This window comes from Nansenia antarctica (genome assembly GCF_963989245.1).
Source record: "Nansenia antarctica genome assembly, chromosome: 1".
Lineage (NCBI taxonomy): Eukaryota > Metazoa > Chordata > Actinopteri > Argentiniformes > Microstomatidae > Nansenia > Nansenia antarctica.
Window position 1 is genome coordinate 60,588,403 of NC_137674.1, and position 14,800 is coordinate 60,603,202.

Sequence of the window (14,800 nt, forward strand, 5' to 3'; positions counted from 1 at the left end):
AGGCTTAAGCCTAATCCTAGACTAAAAAACATCTTCAATGGAGATTTTACATTGAAAGTGTGATTTAGTCCAGGACTAGGCTTAAGCCTTGTCTCTGAAACCGGCCCTTGGAGTTGTAGTGAACTAAGCTAAATGTTCTTCTCATGCCACAATTCCCACTCGTACACACAAAAGACTCTTTGATCCCACACTGTGTTTGTGTCTAAGATGATAGCAGATAGAGACAGGAATAAACAACACATAAAATGAAACATTCTGCCGGGTCTAATATGTATGAAGTTTCAGGCCTTGGTTACTGATTAAAAACAGATTGGCTCACATATGTTGAGGGTTTGTGCCCTGTAAGATCAGTGGGCGATGTCTGCATGGTCCTGGTTAAGGCACAGCAAGTGGAACAACAAAGACATCCAAACCCATTCAGCTCCTCTCTCCTTGACTGGCCTGGGACACTAGGAGGAGAGCATCGATCCTTTACTCTGATCCCATTCTTGTGAAAATGTTTACTTTGGTCACAACTAAGCAGGCTCATGCTCACCAAAGTTCACTGGTGTTGCTGTGCTGTGTTGTGAATGGATAGTGGATTGTCGCAGGAAAAGTGACCTATAAATACTCTTAGATAAAAGGGTTCCAAAAGGATTCTCCCATGAGGATAGCCGAGGAACACATGTTTGTTCTAGGTAGAATAATTTGAATTGAAGAGTGTAGAGATAACTAGTATTCTCTAACTCGGCTGATAATGTGCACAAAGATATAATAAGAAAGAAAAAGAAGAGTAAGAATAAGGAAGATATTGTGTATAGAATAAGGACACTTCAAATGAGCCAGACAATGAATGCAACGTCTTTATAATATTCCTCATTGTAATTATCACAACATATTTTTTAGCACTGAAGTACAAGATAAAATGATATACAGACACTCAATGCTTGTTGCTGTTGAAGTTGTGTGAGGCAAGTGGTTTCCCTTTTTATGGCTGTCGCCTGTGTGTATATCAGTCCAAGTAGTGCACCATGTGGATTATAGAGTCTGTTCAAAGCTTCAGCAAACTTTAAAAAAAGGACAATAAATACTGTACAAGACCATATGTAATACTAGTTTAAGAAATCACAAAACGTTCATGCTTTAACAGAAACTCACATGATATATACTTACAAAGAACAATGCAGTTTTTCTGGCAAGTTATCTCTTCATGATAACACTAACATGTATAAACAAATGACAAAACATGAGTACATTTGAGATTCATCATACACATAATAACTTGTATATATACTGATGTATTGTTATTGATATATATATATATTTATATATATTTATATATATACATATATATATACCTTAAATAAAGTGCCTTCCTTTAAAAATGTGATTCAGAAATGTAACGCGTGTTCGCATACATTTCAAAATAGAATTCCTGAAAGAGGTTTGGAGCATAAACATGAAGACTTCAAGCCAACAGTTCCCACATCTATGACGCCTCAGCAAATACAACGCAACATATCATATCATAACGACAACAGCTATTCAAATTTTTATTCGATTTATTGACAGTTAAATCGCTTGCCAAAAAACTGCACAAAGAGCATCATATTATAATTTTTATAGTCACTATTGTATTCATTCACTCTTTATTCATTTTCCACCGTAGATCAAACGTTCTGTGTCCCCTTATATGCACTATTCTCAATTTGAATGCACACTCTGAAGTACTGAACCAGGTCCCAACAGTGCTCCACTGCAGAGGTAAATGGACTAATCTCTAATAACAACAACAATGTGAGTCCCCCTGAGAAAACTGTAGAAACACATCCATGAAGAATAGATTCTCAAACTGTCAGTTACACTGAGCACTGTACGATCAGCTCAGCTTAGTAGATACTATGAAGAGAAGAACACACTCTCCTAATTAAATCGTGTACCTATGCATGATAGTAAATTTTCCCAATTGCGTGTCCTGGTTGACGCATTTGAGAGATTTTTGGACGATACGTCAAAAACTGAAGATACGCTACATAAGGGGAAGTGAATTTGTGGGGCGTCTGTGGAGCAGGAGGTAGAGCCGGCATCTAATGATCCCATGGTCGGCAGATCGGCGGTGCGAACCCCGGCTGGCCACATGTCGAGGTGTCCTTAGGCAAGACACTGAACCCCAAATTGCTCCGAATGAGCGGGCTGGCGCCTTGCATGGTAGCTTGCCGCCATTGGTGTGTGAATGTGTGGGTGAATGAGAGGCCATTGTAAAGCGCTTTGGAATAAGGCGCTATATAAGTCAGTCCATTTGAATTTGTTCTTACATGACTTGCGTAAGAAGTTAATCTTTATTAACTTCAAATTGCGTGTTAAGGCAGTATTAGGCATTAACGTTGCATGGTTAAGGTAAGGTTCAGTTGTCACAAGAAGGCAGTACACGCAATTGGGACGCATACTGTATATATAAATATGTATACGATTTGAGTAGGAGACCAGTCTGTAAGAGAAACACCACTGTTCTGTTGGCATATTGAAAGGTATGAGCATGAGGTGATTGGTGGTATTGTCTGTATTGATCTATCTATCAATAGATTCATACTGTATGTACTATGTATTAGCTTGTCACCAAATGTCTTTATCTCAGCCTTAACCTTTAACCTTACTACGAGAGATGACTCCTCGAATGACTTCCTATCTGCATGGATAGAGTCCTGTGGTCCTTGACTCAAATACTGTCCTAAGGCTTGATGCGAGACGTAGGTGGCAGCAACATTTCTATGGAGTTACCTTGATTGAAATGCTAGCAATTTGGTTGGAAGTCTTCCCCTGAAGCTGATGTGTTGTTTCATTCTTCAAATTCATGCAGGTTGGTTCAATCAAAAAGGCCCCTCCAGTACCTAGCAAGTGTCGTAATCTCCTTTATAGCAGCATAGTCTGTATTATTATTCATAATAGGTTGGACTTTCCATACACATTCTGTCTCATCAATACCCTCTGGATTATAAAACATACCACAGTACCATACATCATTTCACACAGCAAAATCAAATCAGCAAGTTTGATTCGTTTTTTTTGTTGCTGATGATCAGCCAAATAGCTCCTAAACACCAATAAAAAGCCACCGGCGAGTGAGACGTCATGGTTACATGCACACGACAGTGCGTACCAGACTAAAGGAGAAAGAAAGAGCTTGATTCTACCATGCTGGATGGACGCGTAACAGGTTGAAAAGCATTTGCGACAGGAAATGTTTTTGGCTGCTCAGTACTCCCGGGCTTCCTCCAGCTCGTTCATGAACACGTCCTCGTGGGGGTTTGCCGGGCAGCTCAGTCCGTTGTTGGGCGGCCTGACGGCATGGAAGCGGCTCCAGTCCCCTTTACACAGGATCCAGGGAAGCACATCCACCTTGAAGTGGAGCTCGGGCGAGAACTCCGTGCTGATGAGGTTGGGCGTGCCCGCGCCCTTCCCCCGTGTGATCAGGCGGCTGCGGTCGTCGTAGCAACAGTGCTGGGCGGCCAACGTGGTGCCGTCCCCGGAGAGTGCCGAGCGGACACACGTCCTCGCCGACGGCTTGTAGATGTCCAGGCGCTCCTTGGGTCCGCTGGCGTCTCGCCACCGGAAGGGGCGTTCATGTCCCTCGTCGAAGATGCTGACTACTGTGTAGGCTGTGGCCGAGGGGTAGGCACAGGGGCAGCTGGGGAGCTCGGACAGGACCTGGTGGAGGTACCTCTGGAGGAACTCACTCTTACAGTTGAGCCACTTCTCACAGCTGTCCACATCTGTGGGTTGAACAAAGAGATACTGTATAAAATGTCTGGGTCACACATAAAGTCTTCCTACCTATGTATGGTTATTACATGATTATTACCTAGGTGGTAATAGTTTTATTATCGATGTTTGCTGGGATTTCTAGGATAAACCTATTTGGCTAAACCTAGAAGTTAACTAATCCCGTCTGTGTTAATTTGTCTGTTTAACCTGTACAAGACATTCTACTGACCTGTGCCAAAAGGTTCAGTGCCATTCTCCATCTCGAAGGGGAAGGGCTCCACCACTGTGTTAGCATCATCTGCAGAGAGACGAGTAGAACAACAACAACAACAACCACACAGTCAGACAACGTACTGTATATCTCTTACAATCACCATGTAGGACAGACTCAGAGGGTGGAATTCTAACTCAAGATATGCATGTGTAACTCTGACACAAGAAACTGACATTTGTGTAAATGTTGCGTTCAGCTCCTCAGGGAGTTATGGGCAGTGGGCATGTCAGCCCAAGGTGTTGGTTCTGGCGCCGGGCCTGCATCAGAGTTCCACTGCGAACTACTTCTATATAATTCTACAAAAGACTAAGTACACCTAGAATAGAGTATAACAGCTCACCGGTACAAGGTTCGAGGTCACACTTGGAGGCTTCGGTAAGTGTGCAGGAGTAGCCACATGACCGGGTCCTCTTCCTCTCCCCGTGGCCACAGGTGACTGAGCAGGGGGACCAGGCACTCCACTCCTCTGCATCCTCCTTCTCTGTACATAGGGAAAGACAAGGTCACAATGCTCAGAACACGTCACAACACACCGTGTTTCATTCATTTAGAGTCCTTGATTCGAATGGATGAACCTAACTGGATAAAGGACCTACGAGCTGCCCATCTCCCTTAATCTCATAAAGGAGCAATGACGATCAGGATGTTCGCTCCGTAATCAGAGAGAGTTGAATTCCTCTCTCAGTTAGGAGGGGTGCTACGTCATACCTGCGGCCGCGGAGCTACATTAAAAAAATGTGGCTCGTTTCACCACATACATTTAACGAGCTTTCGAGGAAGAGGAAAACAGCAACTTCAAAGCACTTGTTATGGGATTAGGGGTGGCCGCAGGTGAAAGTCCTCCAACAAAATTGTGTTACAGGAAATTAGAAAACCAAAATGTACTACATAAATAGGCTAAATGAATTAGTAGAAAGATAACTATATTAACTTAACATTAGGCTACATCTTGAAAGCTCCCTAATGTCATCACATTGCATTAATGACACAGAGGGCATTCCAGTGAAAAAGGTTCCGTTGCCTCAAATCCTATTTCCTGTTATTACATTGACCACTAAACTAAACTAACTAAAACAAAATCCATAACAAGTCTTTCATATAGTAGGCCTTATGTCTATGTCCTCCATCTCAAACAGCGTAGAGTTATACTTTTCCTTTGGTCTAACCTTTCCCAGGCCCATAGTCCTGTAATGTAGGGTTTGTGTCAAATTAGAGAGGAGCGCTGCTGGGGCTGTAGCTATGTGCCTTCTGAAAGGTTTTCTGCCTGGTGTTAATGATACTGAAAACATGTTAGCCCTCGATTAGAGACGAGGTGGGCGCAGAAATGGCAGCTTTGGTGCAGCGTGCGCCCGCATCTCCTTTGTGACGCTGCCAGCTCGCCAAGTGGCCACACACAGGAATAGATTCCACAGGAGAGTTTTTAATTACAGGAGAAACCAACATTTGGTTGGCATCCCATGCTTTATGTTCACTAAGCCTTTAGATCTGACCACTTAATAGACATTGTTGCCCATTCATGATGGGGCCCACTTGAAATGCATTTCATTTAGACGTTGAAGGTTAATGGTTTAGAAACATGGGGGTAAATGTCACACCCTAGCATGGTGCTTTTCAATACAGCTTAATGTTGTGGCATTTTCGGGATTCCAGGTACATGCTGTGTGTCTGCTAGAATTTCAAGATCACTTAAAGACCATGGTTACTTAAAGACCATGTATTCAGTATTCAGTTGGGAATAAATATAGCCTATTGTTTTAGATAATCTGAAGCAGAGAGGAAAATCACACATTCACTACAAAGAATGAGTTAGAATACCTGTATACATGTAGACCCTCATTAGCACCAGGGATGCAGCCCCTCAGCCCCTCTCTGCACTGTAGCCTCTTTACTCTCATTGACCTGGTCAGCCCAGCCCAGCCCAGCTCAGCCCAGCCCAGCCCAGCTCAGTCCAGCCCAGCCCAGTCCTGCCCAGCCCAACCCAGCCCAACCCAGCCTTGCCTAGCCCAGTCCTGCCCAGCCCAGCCCAACCCAGCCCTGCCTAGCCCAGCCGAATCCAATCCAGCCCAGCCCAGTCTAGCCCAGATCAGCCCAGACCAGTCCTACCCAGACCAGTCCTACCTAGACCAGTCCTACCCAGATCAACCCCACTGTCCCTTCCCTTCCTCCCTTCCTCTCTTTTCATTTGTCCCTCAGCTGAATCAAGCTGTGCAGCCAGAAGGCACGCTGCTCTTTTTCCCACCAGAAGGGAAAGAGGAGAATTAAGAGAAACAAAAACACAATAGAGCGTAATGTTATGCACGACCCTGAAAGCCCCTGAATTCTTGAACTGGCTCAAAAGGGTCTGGGGCCCTGGGGGATGAAAAGACCAGCCGAATGGCCCTTGTCATTCTGTGTTCCCAATCTGCCCCTCTAATTGTCCACAAGCAGTGGGCTGTTTTGTCGGGGGGGAACAGCCTCACGCTGCCATTAGCGAGCGCATCGGGCCCGTCTTCAAAAGGCAGGCCTCTCCGGCTAGCAGGACCAGTGTCGACTTCAAAGGCCCGGGGCCCACAATGCCCTGACGGTCGAGTGCTCGCGCTCAGTCAGGACAGGCAGCCCCCCGGCCGCCGCAGACCTCAGTCAATCTACCTCTTGCTCTCTGTGTATCTCTCTCTCTCTCTCTCTCTCTCGCTCTCCCTCTCTCTCTCTCTCTCTGTCTCTCTGTTAGCCTCTACCAAGCCAACAGCTCCCATTCTCGCTCTCGCTCTCATTCTCTCTCTCTCTCTCTCTTGCAGTTTCTGTCTGTCTGTCTCTCTTTTCTCTTTTTTTCTTTGTATTACTTTTAGCCTGATGAATTCACAATAATCTATTTTGACATTTGGAGGCCATTTTGTCATTTTCAACTGCAATTTTGTATGGAAAAACTAAATCAAGTGACCTAAATCACGTTTTTCCCTCCTATAAGCTGATCAGGTGTATTGCTAGCGACTAGCATGTAGAAGATACTAGGTCAAGTGGTCCCAGAAGTGACCCTCTTAATTGATCCTGAATGGATGAATTAAATTATATTGAGTTGATAAAGTCCTGTGTTATGTTGTCTGGAGTGACAGTGGCAGTGAACCACTTGGCAAAGCGCTTGGATGTGCCCAGTATGTTCAACCATTTTTCAGACAGGAGTGCCAGCTGAGCCAGCTTGGCGAGGCTCACCGTAGTAGGTCTGCGTCGCATCCCACCCTTCATTCCAATGGCTGTCCCAGTCTCCACCCACCCCGCTGGGGAGGGGCTCCTCGCTTCCGTACTCCAGCGTGTAATCTTCCTCCTCCTCTTCCTCCTCTCCAGTGTCCTCCAGGCCTGAGCGGCCCGTCCCGTCTTCGCTGGAGTCAGCATCGGTGTAGCCCCAGAACAGAGGCCAGAACAGCTTCTTCCCTCCTAGCCAGTCCACTGTGGAAGAGGGGGAGGAGGAGGAGGATGGCAGCCAGTCTTTATCCTTAGCCAGGTCCATCTCTACCTCCATCTGAGGGTCATCCACCACCTCAATGGTCACCTGGGGGAGGGGAGGGGGGGGGGGGAGAGTGGCTGCTTTAGAGGACTAGACCGTAAAGTAGGAAACATGAAAAGACATTGACTCTGAATAGACCAAGTATATGTTCCACAATGGAATGGCTATGGATTATCCAAAAGCCACAATCACAGTCAGAAATGAGTAGCAAACTCAATTCAAACCAACCATCTCACAACCAAGGGGGGGAATTCCAGGGAAACTACCAACTCAGTGGTCTTACTCAACCAGCCAGACATAAGCATGAACACTCAGTCAGATGAGGCCAGTTCCTTCCTCCCTTCCTTCCGTCTCAGAGGGGGAAATGTCAACGTTTATTACAGTTAACTCCATCTCATTATACGCCTGTATGTGTGAGTGTATCTCTGGATGTTAGCTGGGGGGATCCGAGCTTCTGTAGACGTGTAGACTAGAACTAGGCAACAGGAGGGTTAAAGACTGGGACTGACTTACGCACACATGGGTTAGGGTTAGAGACGGCAGGGTTCATTATGTCGGGCTAACCACAATCTGATTACTTCCGTAAAAGTAGGCTATAAATACCGCGAGATGGGTTGAATAAAGGGACATGTTAAAGAGGTTGAGGGGTAATCACAGTTGAAATCAGAGTAAATGGAGATGGATACACTGGTCTTAAGTCTCTCTGATGTCTTATCAATGACATGAGCTGTGCTTGATTTAGTCTGTCTGGTGAAATAGAGCCTATGAACATTTTAATCCAAGGACACCTCAAACATGTAGTGTATATTTGACCCAGGTTAACTGATTGTTTATATTTGTTTGAAATACACTAAACCTCACACATTGCATAAACCCCACCACTCACCTGGATGTTGGGATTTTGGGAGCTGATGTCTGCATTGGCGAGGTCAGGGAAGTTCTTCAGGTCCAGGACGAAGGGTTTGGTCTCCTCCTCCGGCTCAGGCTGGGGTAAGACCCCCACGGACCTGTGCTGGGCGTGGGACCACCTCCTCTGGTGGCGGTGAAGGCCGGTGGCAGGCAGCAGACTCTGGACTTGGTTCTGCTGCTCCAGGGCCTCAGGTCCTGCATGGTGGACCCCACTTGGGAGTTGCTGGGCACGAGTCTGAGGGAAAAAAACACAATCAAGAACCATGTTATTGAATGGTTCCCCAAGCAGTCAGTTTAACAAGATGAATCATAAATAGCTACTGGCTGGCTTCTGACTGGCTCAATACATTTGCTAGTGTCTTAATAATTGGTTTAATGGTTGGTTGATGAATCTCTCAAGAAGATTCCTACTGCGAAAAACCCCTATAACGTTTCCCCATGTTGCAACCGACTCAGACGGTGCCCCTCAAAACCATTGGGGCGGCCAACTAACCGACCCCCGTTTCTCTTTCCCTTTCCCACAGCAGCCATGGCATCCAGGCCTTTGACAAAGAGGAGCCTGTGCCAGATTCTCCCATTTTAATGAGAGGGCCTGGGAGGCGTGGGACCCCTGGGCCGTCCTGTGTGCGTCTGAACCTGCCGTGCCACCGCCACCACTCGCCATCGCCCACCACAAGCACAACATGCCACAGGTTCCCTTTCAGGTCCTCCACAGGCCACCCATCAGAAAGTGGGAATGGTTATAGGTTACACTGTATATGACCACTGATAGAGTCAGATAGTCTTTCTACCCCCCACACCCCTAACCCCAGACGTTCTACCCCCGCCCCCCCCCCCCAACCCCCCCATTTCACCAAGCCAGTACAGTATCTCCTGTGCAACCAAATACCACAAACATGCGACAGAGGACCTCAAGACTGGAGGGACGCCAGCCTGTGGTCTTCGCAATGTGATGCTGTTTAATAAAACAATGCGGGGAGAGCTTAAGAAAAAGAAGAAAATCTGGCCCGGTGACAAAACGGTTGAGAATGTTGTGGTTACGGTCCCTAGAACAGACCGTACTTTTTCAGTGGCTGCAATTGTCCCATAAAAATTCAGCCGGTCTGATTCAACCATGGGAACACATGGTGGCCATTTAGAGCCGAAGCCTGTCAAACATCATGAGGAGCAGAGAGTCAGTGGCAGAGGGAAGATCCTGTAATCCTCAGGAGCCCGGTCAGCTCTGTGTCTCTCTCTCTCTCTCTCTCTCTCTCTCTCTCTCTCTCTCTCTCTCTCTCTCTCTCTCTCTCTCTCTCTCTCTCTCTCTCTCTCTTTCACTCTCTCTTAAGATGGATTATCATGATCATACATGGCTCAAAACGCTTGTAAATGAACCAGACAGTTCCAGTGCAGTGCAGTCCCACAAGACAAGCCTTTAAAGCTCCTCCTCCTTACTTGTGCCGTGTTTAAGTGGTGTGTAGCTTGGTATCGGTATTCTCAGTGGATCTTTTCTTGACTTTAGAGAGGTGTCGTTGTAGCTAGATCTGGGTCTCAGTCTGTCTCTGTTTGCCTAGGGTTCCTACTCAATATTTATTTTTGCTCCATTGTGCTGTTCAGTGAAGTAAGACACCACTGGAAAAAGGTCACACACACGTACACACACACACACACGCACACACACACACACACACACACATAAATGTGTACACACACATACACAGACATACATACATACATACATACATACATACATACATAAACAAGAACGCACACACGCACGCACGCACGCACGCACACACGCATGCACACACACATACACACACACACACACACACACACACAGAGACAGACAGACAAGACTTAGACTAGAGTCATGAGGGCCACATACTTTCACACCTTCCTCATTTTGTCTTTTTACACATCTGGATCCTGTATTCAGTCACCCTGTATATCACTCTCCTCCTCTTCTCCCTCCCTCCCCCTCTCTCTGATCCCCTTCTCCCTCTCTCTCTCTCTCTCTCTCTCTCTCTGATCTCCCTCTCTCTGATCCCTCACTCCCTCTCTCAGCAGAGAGGCTGTCTTGATCAAAGGCCTATTGGCTGATGGTATGTGGTCTGTCTTTACAGGCCACTACGGGGATGCAATAGTCCCGGCTATTCTGACTTCCTTCACACACACAGCACTATTGAATTCCCCCCCCCCTCCCAATGTGAAACAAAGCCTTGTGTCCCTGTGTAGGGGGTGGCGGGTGGGACACTGGATCCATTTAGGACTGGTGATGACACACATTCAGATGGTAGAGGAGAGAGGAGGTTGACATACTGTATGGTAAAGCAGAAAGGGGAAGGCAGGCAGGCAGACAGGCGGCGTGATGGCAGCGTTGATTTATGTGGCCACAGATATCAAAAGACTCTGCACTTGGCCATTTCCAAACCATTACAGAAGAACAATAAACTATGGGGCCCCTTTGATCGCCTCTTGGAAATGTTGGACCGAAAAAAAAAGGAAAAACAAATGCAGGCTTGGAAAGAGGAGGGGAAACAGATAGGGCAAACAGGTCTCAATATTTGGGAAAGAGGCCATGCACACTTCATCCCTCCCAGCCCCCCCCCCCCACCCCCCCCCCCTCCCCCCTAAGATGAGGGAAACCAAAAACAGGAAATTCCACATTAACACAGAAAAGGGCCAAAGTAAACAATCAAAGGGATAACCTTTGACCTTATTCCAGTGTGAGAGCCGCTTTGGGTCTCGGCTCGCTTTAGCCCGGTTACATAAGCCCTCGTTATTGTGCAGCTCTACTGTACTGTGCTATGTACACCCCCCCCCCCCTCCCCCTTCTCCCACCCCCCCTTTGGACATTCATAGACCAGGTCAATGGCAAAGGTGCACAGTCACCATGGCACCACTGACCCTTCAGTGCCCAAAACGCACCCTCGTTTCTGACACTCTTTCTTGGTTTTCTACATAATGCCAACTGACATCAATCTGTGAGTTAGGCTATAGGACAGGGCATGATTGTGGTATCTTGACAGAATGCTACAGAAAAGGATAAAATAAGATCTGAAACATGCTGAGACCTGGAGTCTGTCTCTGTGCACCTTCACATCTTTATGTGATTTTGATCACATTGACCCTTCAGCTCCATGCACACACACAAACACGCACGCACGCATGCACGCACACACGCACGCACACACACACACACACACACACACACACACACACACACATACAGTACAGGCATGTATGTAGGCACACACACACACACACACACACACACAAATAAACACACATAAATACACTCAGACTTATACATCCATATATGTCCATGAGCAGCACAAACACCCTCTTGGATACTCAGTCAGAGGTAACTAACAGACCTGGGTGTGTGTCAAAAGAAACACAGCTTTTGAATTTATTGAAGGTGCTGTACAAGAGCAGCCTGCTCAGCTTAGACTGACCTAGCTTCAATGCTCAAGATACCTTACTATACATGGAGAGACGGAACAATCCCAACAACACACCACCCTGCAGTCCAGGAGATTTTTCATTCATTTGTCTCAGATGGGATGCAGTGAATAGGCTATGCACTAGCATTCATTACATTGTTAGACTCTTTGATATCTTGGTTTAGTGAGACAAAGTTAGCATGTTTATGCATTTAATGCATCACATAGCATCACTCAGACCAGAACGTTATTGGCCTCCAAAATATAAATCAACATTTTAAGAAAGAAAACATGAATGGGGTTAAGAACATTTTGTTAATATTAATTACAATAAAGTACGTGTATATTTGAGTGATTGCAGCGAAGTTAATTTACACTGACTCAATTAATTAATTTACAGTTTGTTTGTTATTTTTTCTTGCTGATTAACTCAGCTATTTTAACACTGCGTCAGATAAAGACAGACCAGGATTGTATTTATGCATTTGCTTACCTCCAAAGAAACTCCGTTATGGACCTTGTTTGCTGAGTTCTTATGTCTGGTGGGAAATCCCATCACCAAACTAACGAAAAGTATTAGAAAGATAATCAATAGCATCAGGAATCTCCCTCCAACTTGACACATTTTCTCCATTGAAACGATTAGTAAGAGGTATTTTCGTGGTCCTCAAATCTATCCAACTTATTCGTCAATTTTAGTTGAAGAATTTCTTTACTTTTTTTTTTTAAAGGAACGTTATTCTGTGTCCCTCATCACTTATTCTCCTTCCAAAGCAAGTTGTTTCTTAACAAGTGAATTTTCAGCCAGAGCATCGAAGTCACCCATTTATAAAGAAGTGCGCTTGTGTCCACTAGCACCCGACGCACATATCCCGCACCAGGACGCAACTCTCGCTTCACCCTCACAGCGCCTGTTTTCACGTGTCTCTGTCTGTCCGTATGGCGCGTCTAGGTAAATGTCTGGCGCTCATCAAGCTTCCCCATACAACCAGACTAGAGCCTTTAAGTACCAAAACTCTCAAAAATACCCACGCAATGTTCCCGTCCGCACTGGTGCACGTTTATTCAGCTACTTTAGAGTTCGACTCATTTTCTCGTGGTTGGGTGGGTGTTTTCTTCCAATACATTGACATTGGCGTTCAGAGTACCCTGTGTGGGGTTTTTTCTCTCTCTGACGCGCTAATCCATCATCCAATTGAAGTGCCTTATCCACGCAGGTTGTCCCGGAGTGGGTCTCCTTTCGCGTTCGTAACGCATCAACCTGTTTTACGCACTGTCGTGTTCCCTAGCGGACTGCTGATGGGGAGGTGGAGTGGCTCACGACACAATCAGAATTATTCTATCTCTAGGATCCAGTAACCCGAAGGGGGAGATCGAATGCCATCGAATATAAGAACTCAACACTGACAATTGGTGCGCATAAAGGTAAAGGAGAGCAACTGACATGATTCTCGGTGGACAGGTAGACAACACGTTTAGCCTTCATCAGATGCGCAAAGGCACAACAATAGCTGAAGCCATATCTTCTCATTATCTTCTCAAGAGTTCATCAACTGAGTGTGGGAGTACTTAGAAACAGACCAAAAGTATCTCATCCAAATGTGTGACTCATTCACAACCATTTTTCTCCAATATGAATGTCATAGATCGCCATGTGAATCAATAGGGTTTTTAATGCACTGTGCTTGTGTATGTGTGTGTGTATGTGTGTGTGCTCAGAGCAAAGGAAAAGCCACATATTGCAATGTCATTGAATGACATCCTGTAATAAGCTTCAGATTAAACAGTGTTTGTTTGTGTGTATATGCCTTGACCAATAAAGACACACTCGACTTGATACAAAGATAGACTGATTTAATTGTTGCACTGTTTCCAACAACATACATCATGGCTTCAAAAACCTCTTTTAGTGGTTTATCTTCAACCCAAATATGTTGAACCTGCCAAGGGTACAATCTACTGATAACATGTTTATACAGTAGTAGGTCGGTTCACAGATCTCTCTGTGCCAGGTTGAACAAGGACATTTGACATAAAAGGGTTCTTCCCGTGTTTCAAACACATTTACTTTCTCAAATCATATGATTAACTGTACATATGTGTTTTAACATGTTATGTTTCAACCCAAACAGCCTTCCTGAGATAAATGGTCATGTTGCTGTCTGCAATCACATTGTGCCTCAACAGAAAGGAGGAAGAAACCGACAGAGGGAAAAAAAAAACATGGGCCCACCCAGCTTGGAACAGTGTTGACAAGAAGCACGGTTTCAATCCACATGACAAATTATAGACAAGACGATAGACGTTTAGTGTGCACTACCATTCTCTGTGGCTTGTGTTTCTTTGATCAAACGCTTGGCTCAAGTGTCATTGAAGTATTACTAAGTGAATCTGCTGCTATGCAGAGACCAGTGACCTCTTCAGAATAAGTGTCATTCTCAGAAGACAATGCATGACTGTGATGTAATTTTGGTGAGCAGACATGTTCTGACACCAAGAGCTATTTGTGTTCATAATACCGTTCATATTCAAATCCACAAATCGTAGTTATTAGTTCCAAAATGAGCATGTAAGAGGAATGATCACCTAGCCAGCTTCAGGTCAAACATATTTACAGTATACACTCACTGAACACTTTATTTGGAACACTATACTAATACTGGATAGGGCCTCCCAAACCACCTCAATTATTTGTGGCATTGATTCCATCAGATGTTGGACATGGGAAGGCAACTGAAGAATACTGTACTCATTGTCATGTTCATGAAACCAGTTTGAGATTACTTTTGCTTTGTGACATGGTGCATCATCATGCTGGAAGTAGCCATTGGAAGATGGGTACATTGTGGCCATGAAGAGATGCACATGGTCAGCAACAACTCAAATAGGCTGATGGCATTCAAGCGTTGATTGATTGGTATTAACAGGCCCAAAGTGTGCCAAGAAAACATTCCCGACACCATCATACCA

General features: G+C 45.3%; 1 protein-coding gene across 1 annotated transcript; it reads right to left on the reverse strand.

Moving 5' to 3' along the window:
* Positions 1 to 834: 834 nt before the first annotated feature.
* On the reverse strand, positions 835 to 12,852 carry ism2b (isthmin 2b). The gene is made up of 6 exons (XM_080540360.1): positions 12,324 to 12,852; positions 8,380 to 8,637; positions 7,202 to 7,538; positions 4,356 to 4,496; positions 3,971 to 4,039; positions 835 to 3,749 (listed from the first exon to the last, which is right to left on the reverse strand). Exons 1-6 carry the CDS (start codon positions 12,462 to 12,464, stop codon positions 3,232 to 3,234), a joined length of 1,464 nt encoding a protein of 487 aa, XP_080396486.1. The 5' UTR covers positions 12,465 to 12,852; the 3' UTR covers positions 835 to 3,231.
* Between the last annotated feature and the right edge of the window lie 1,948 nt (positions 12,853 to 14,800).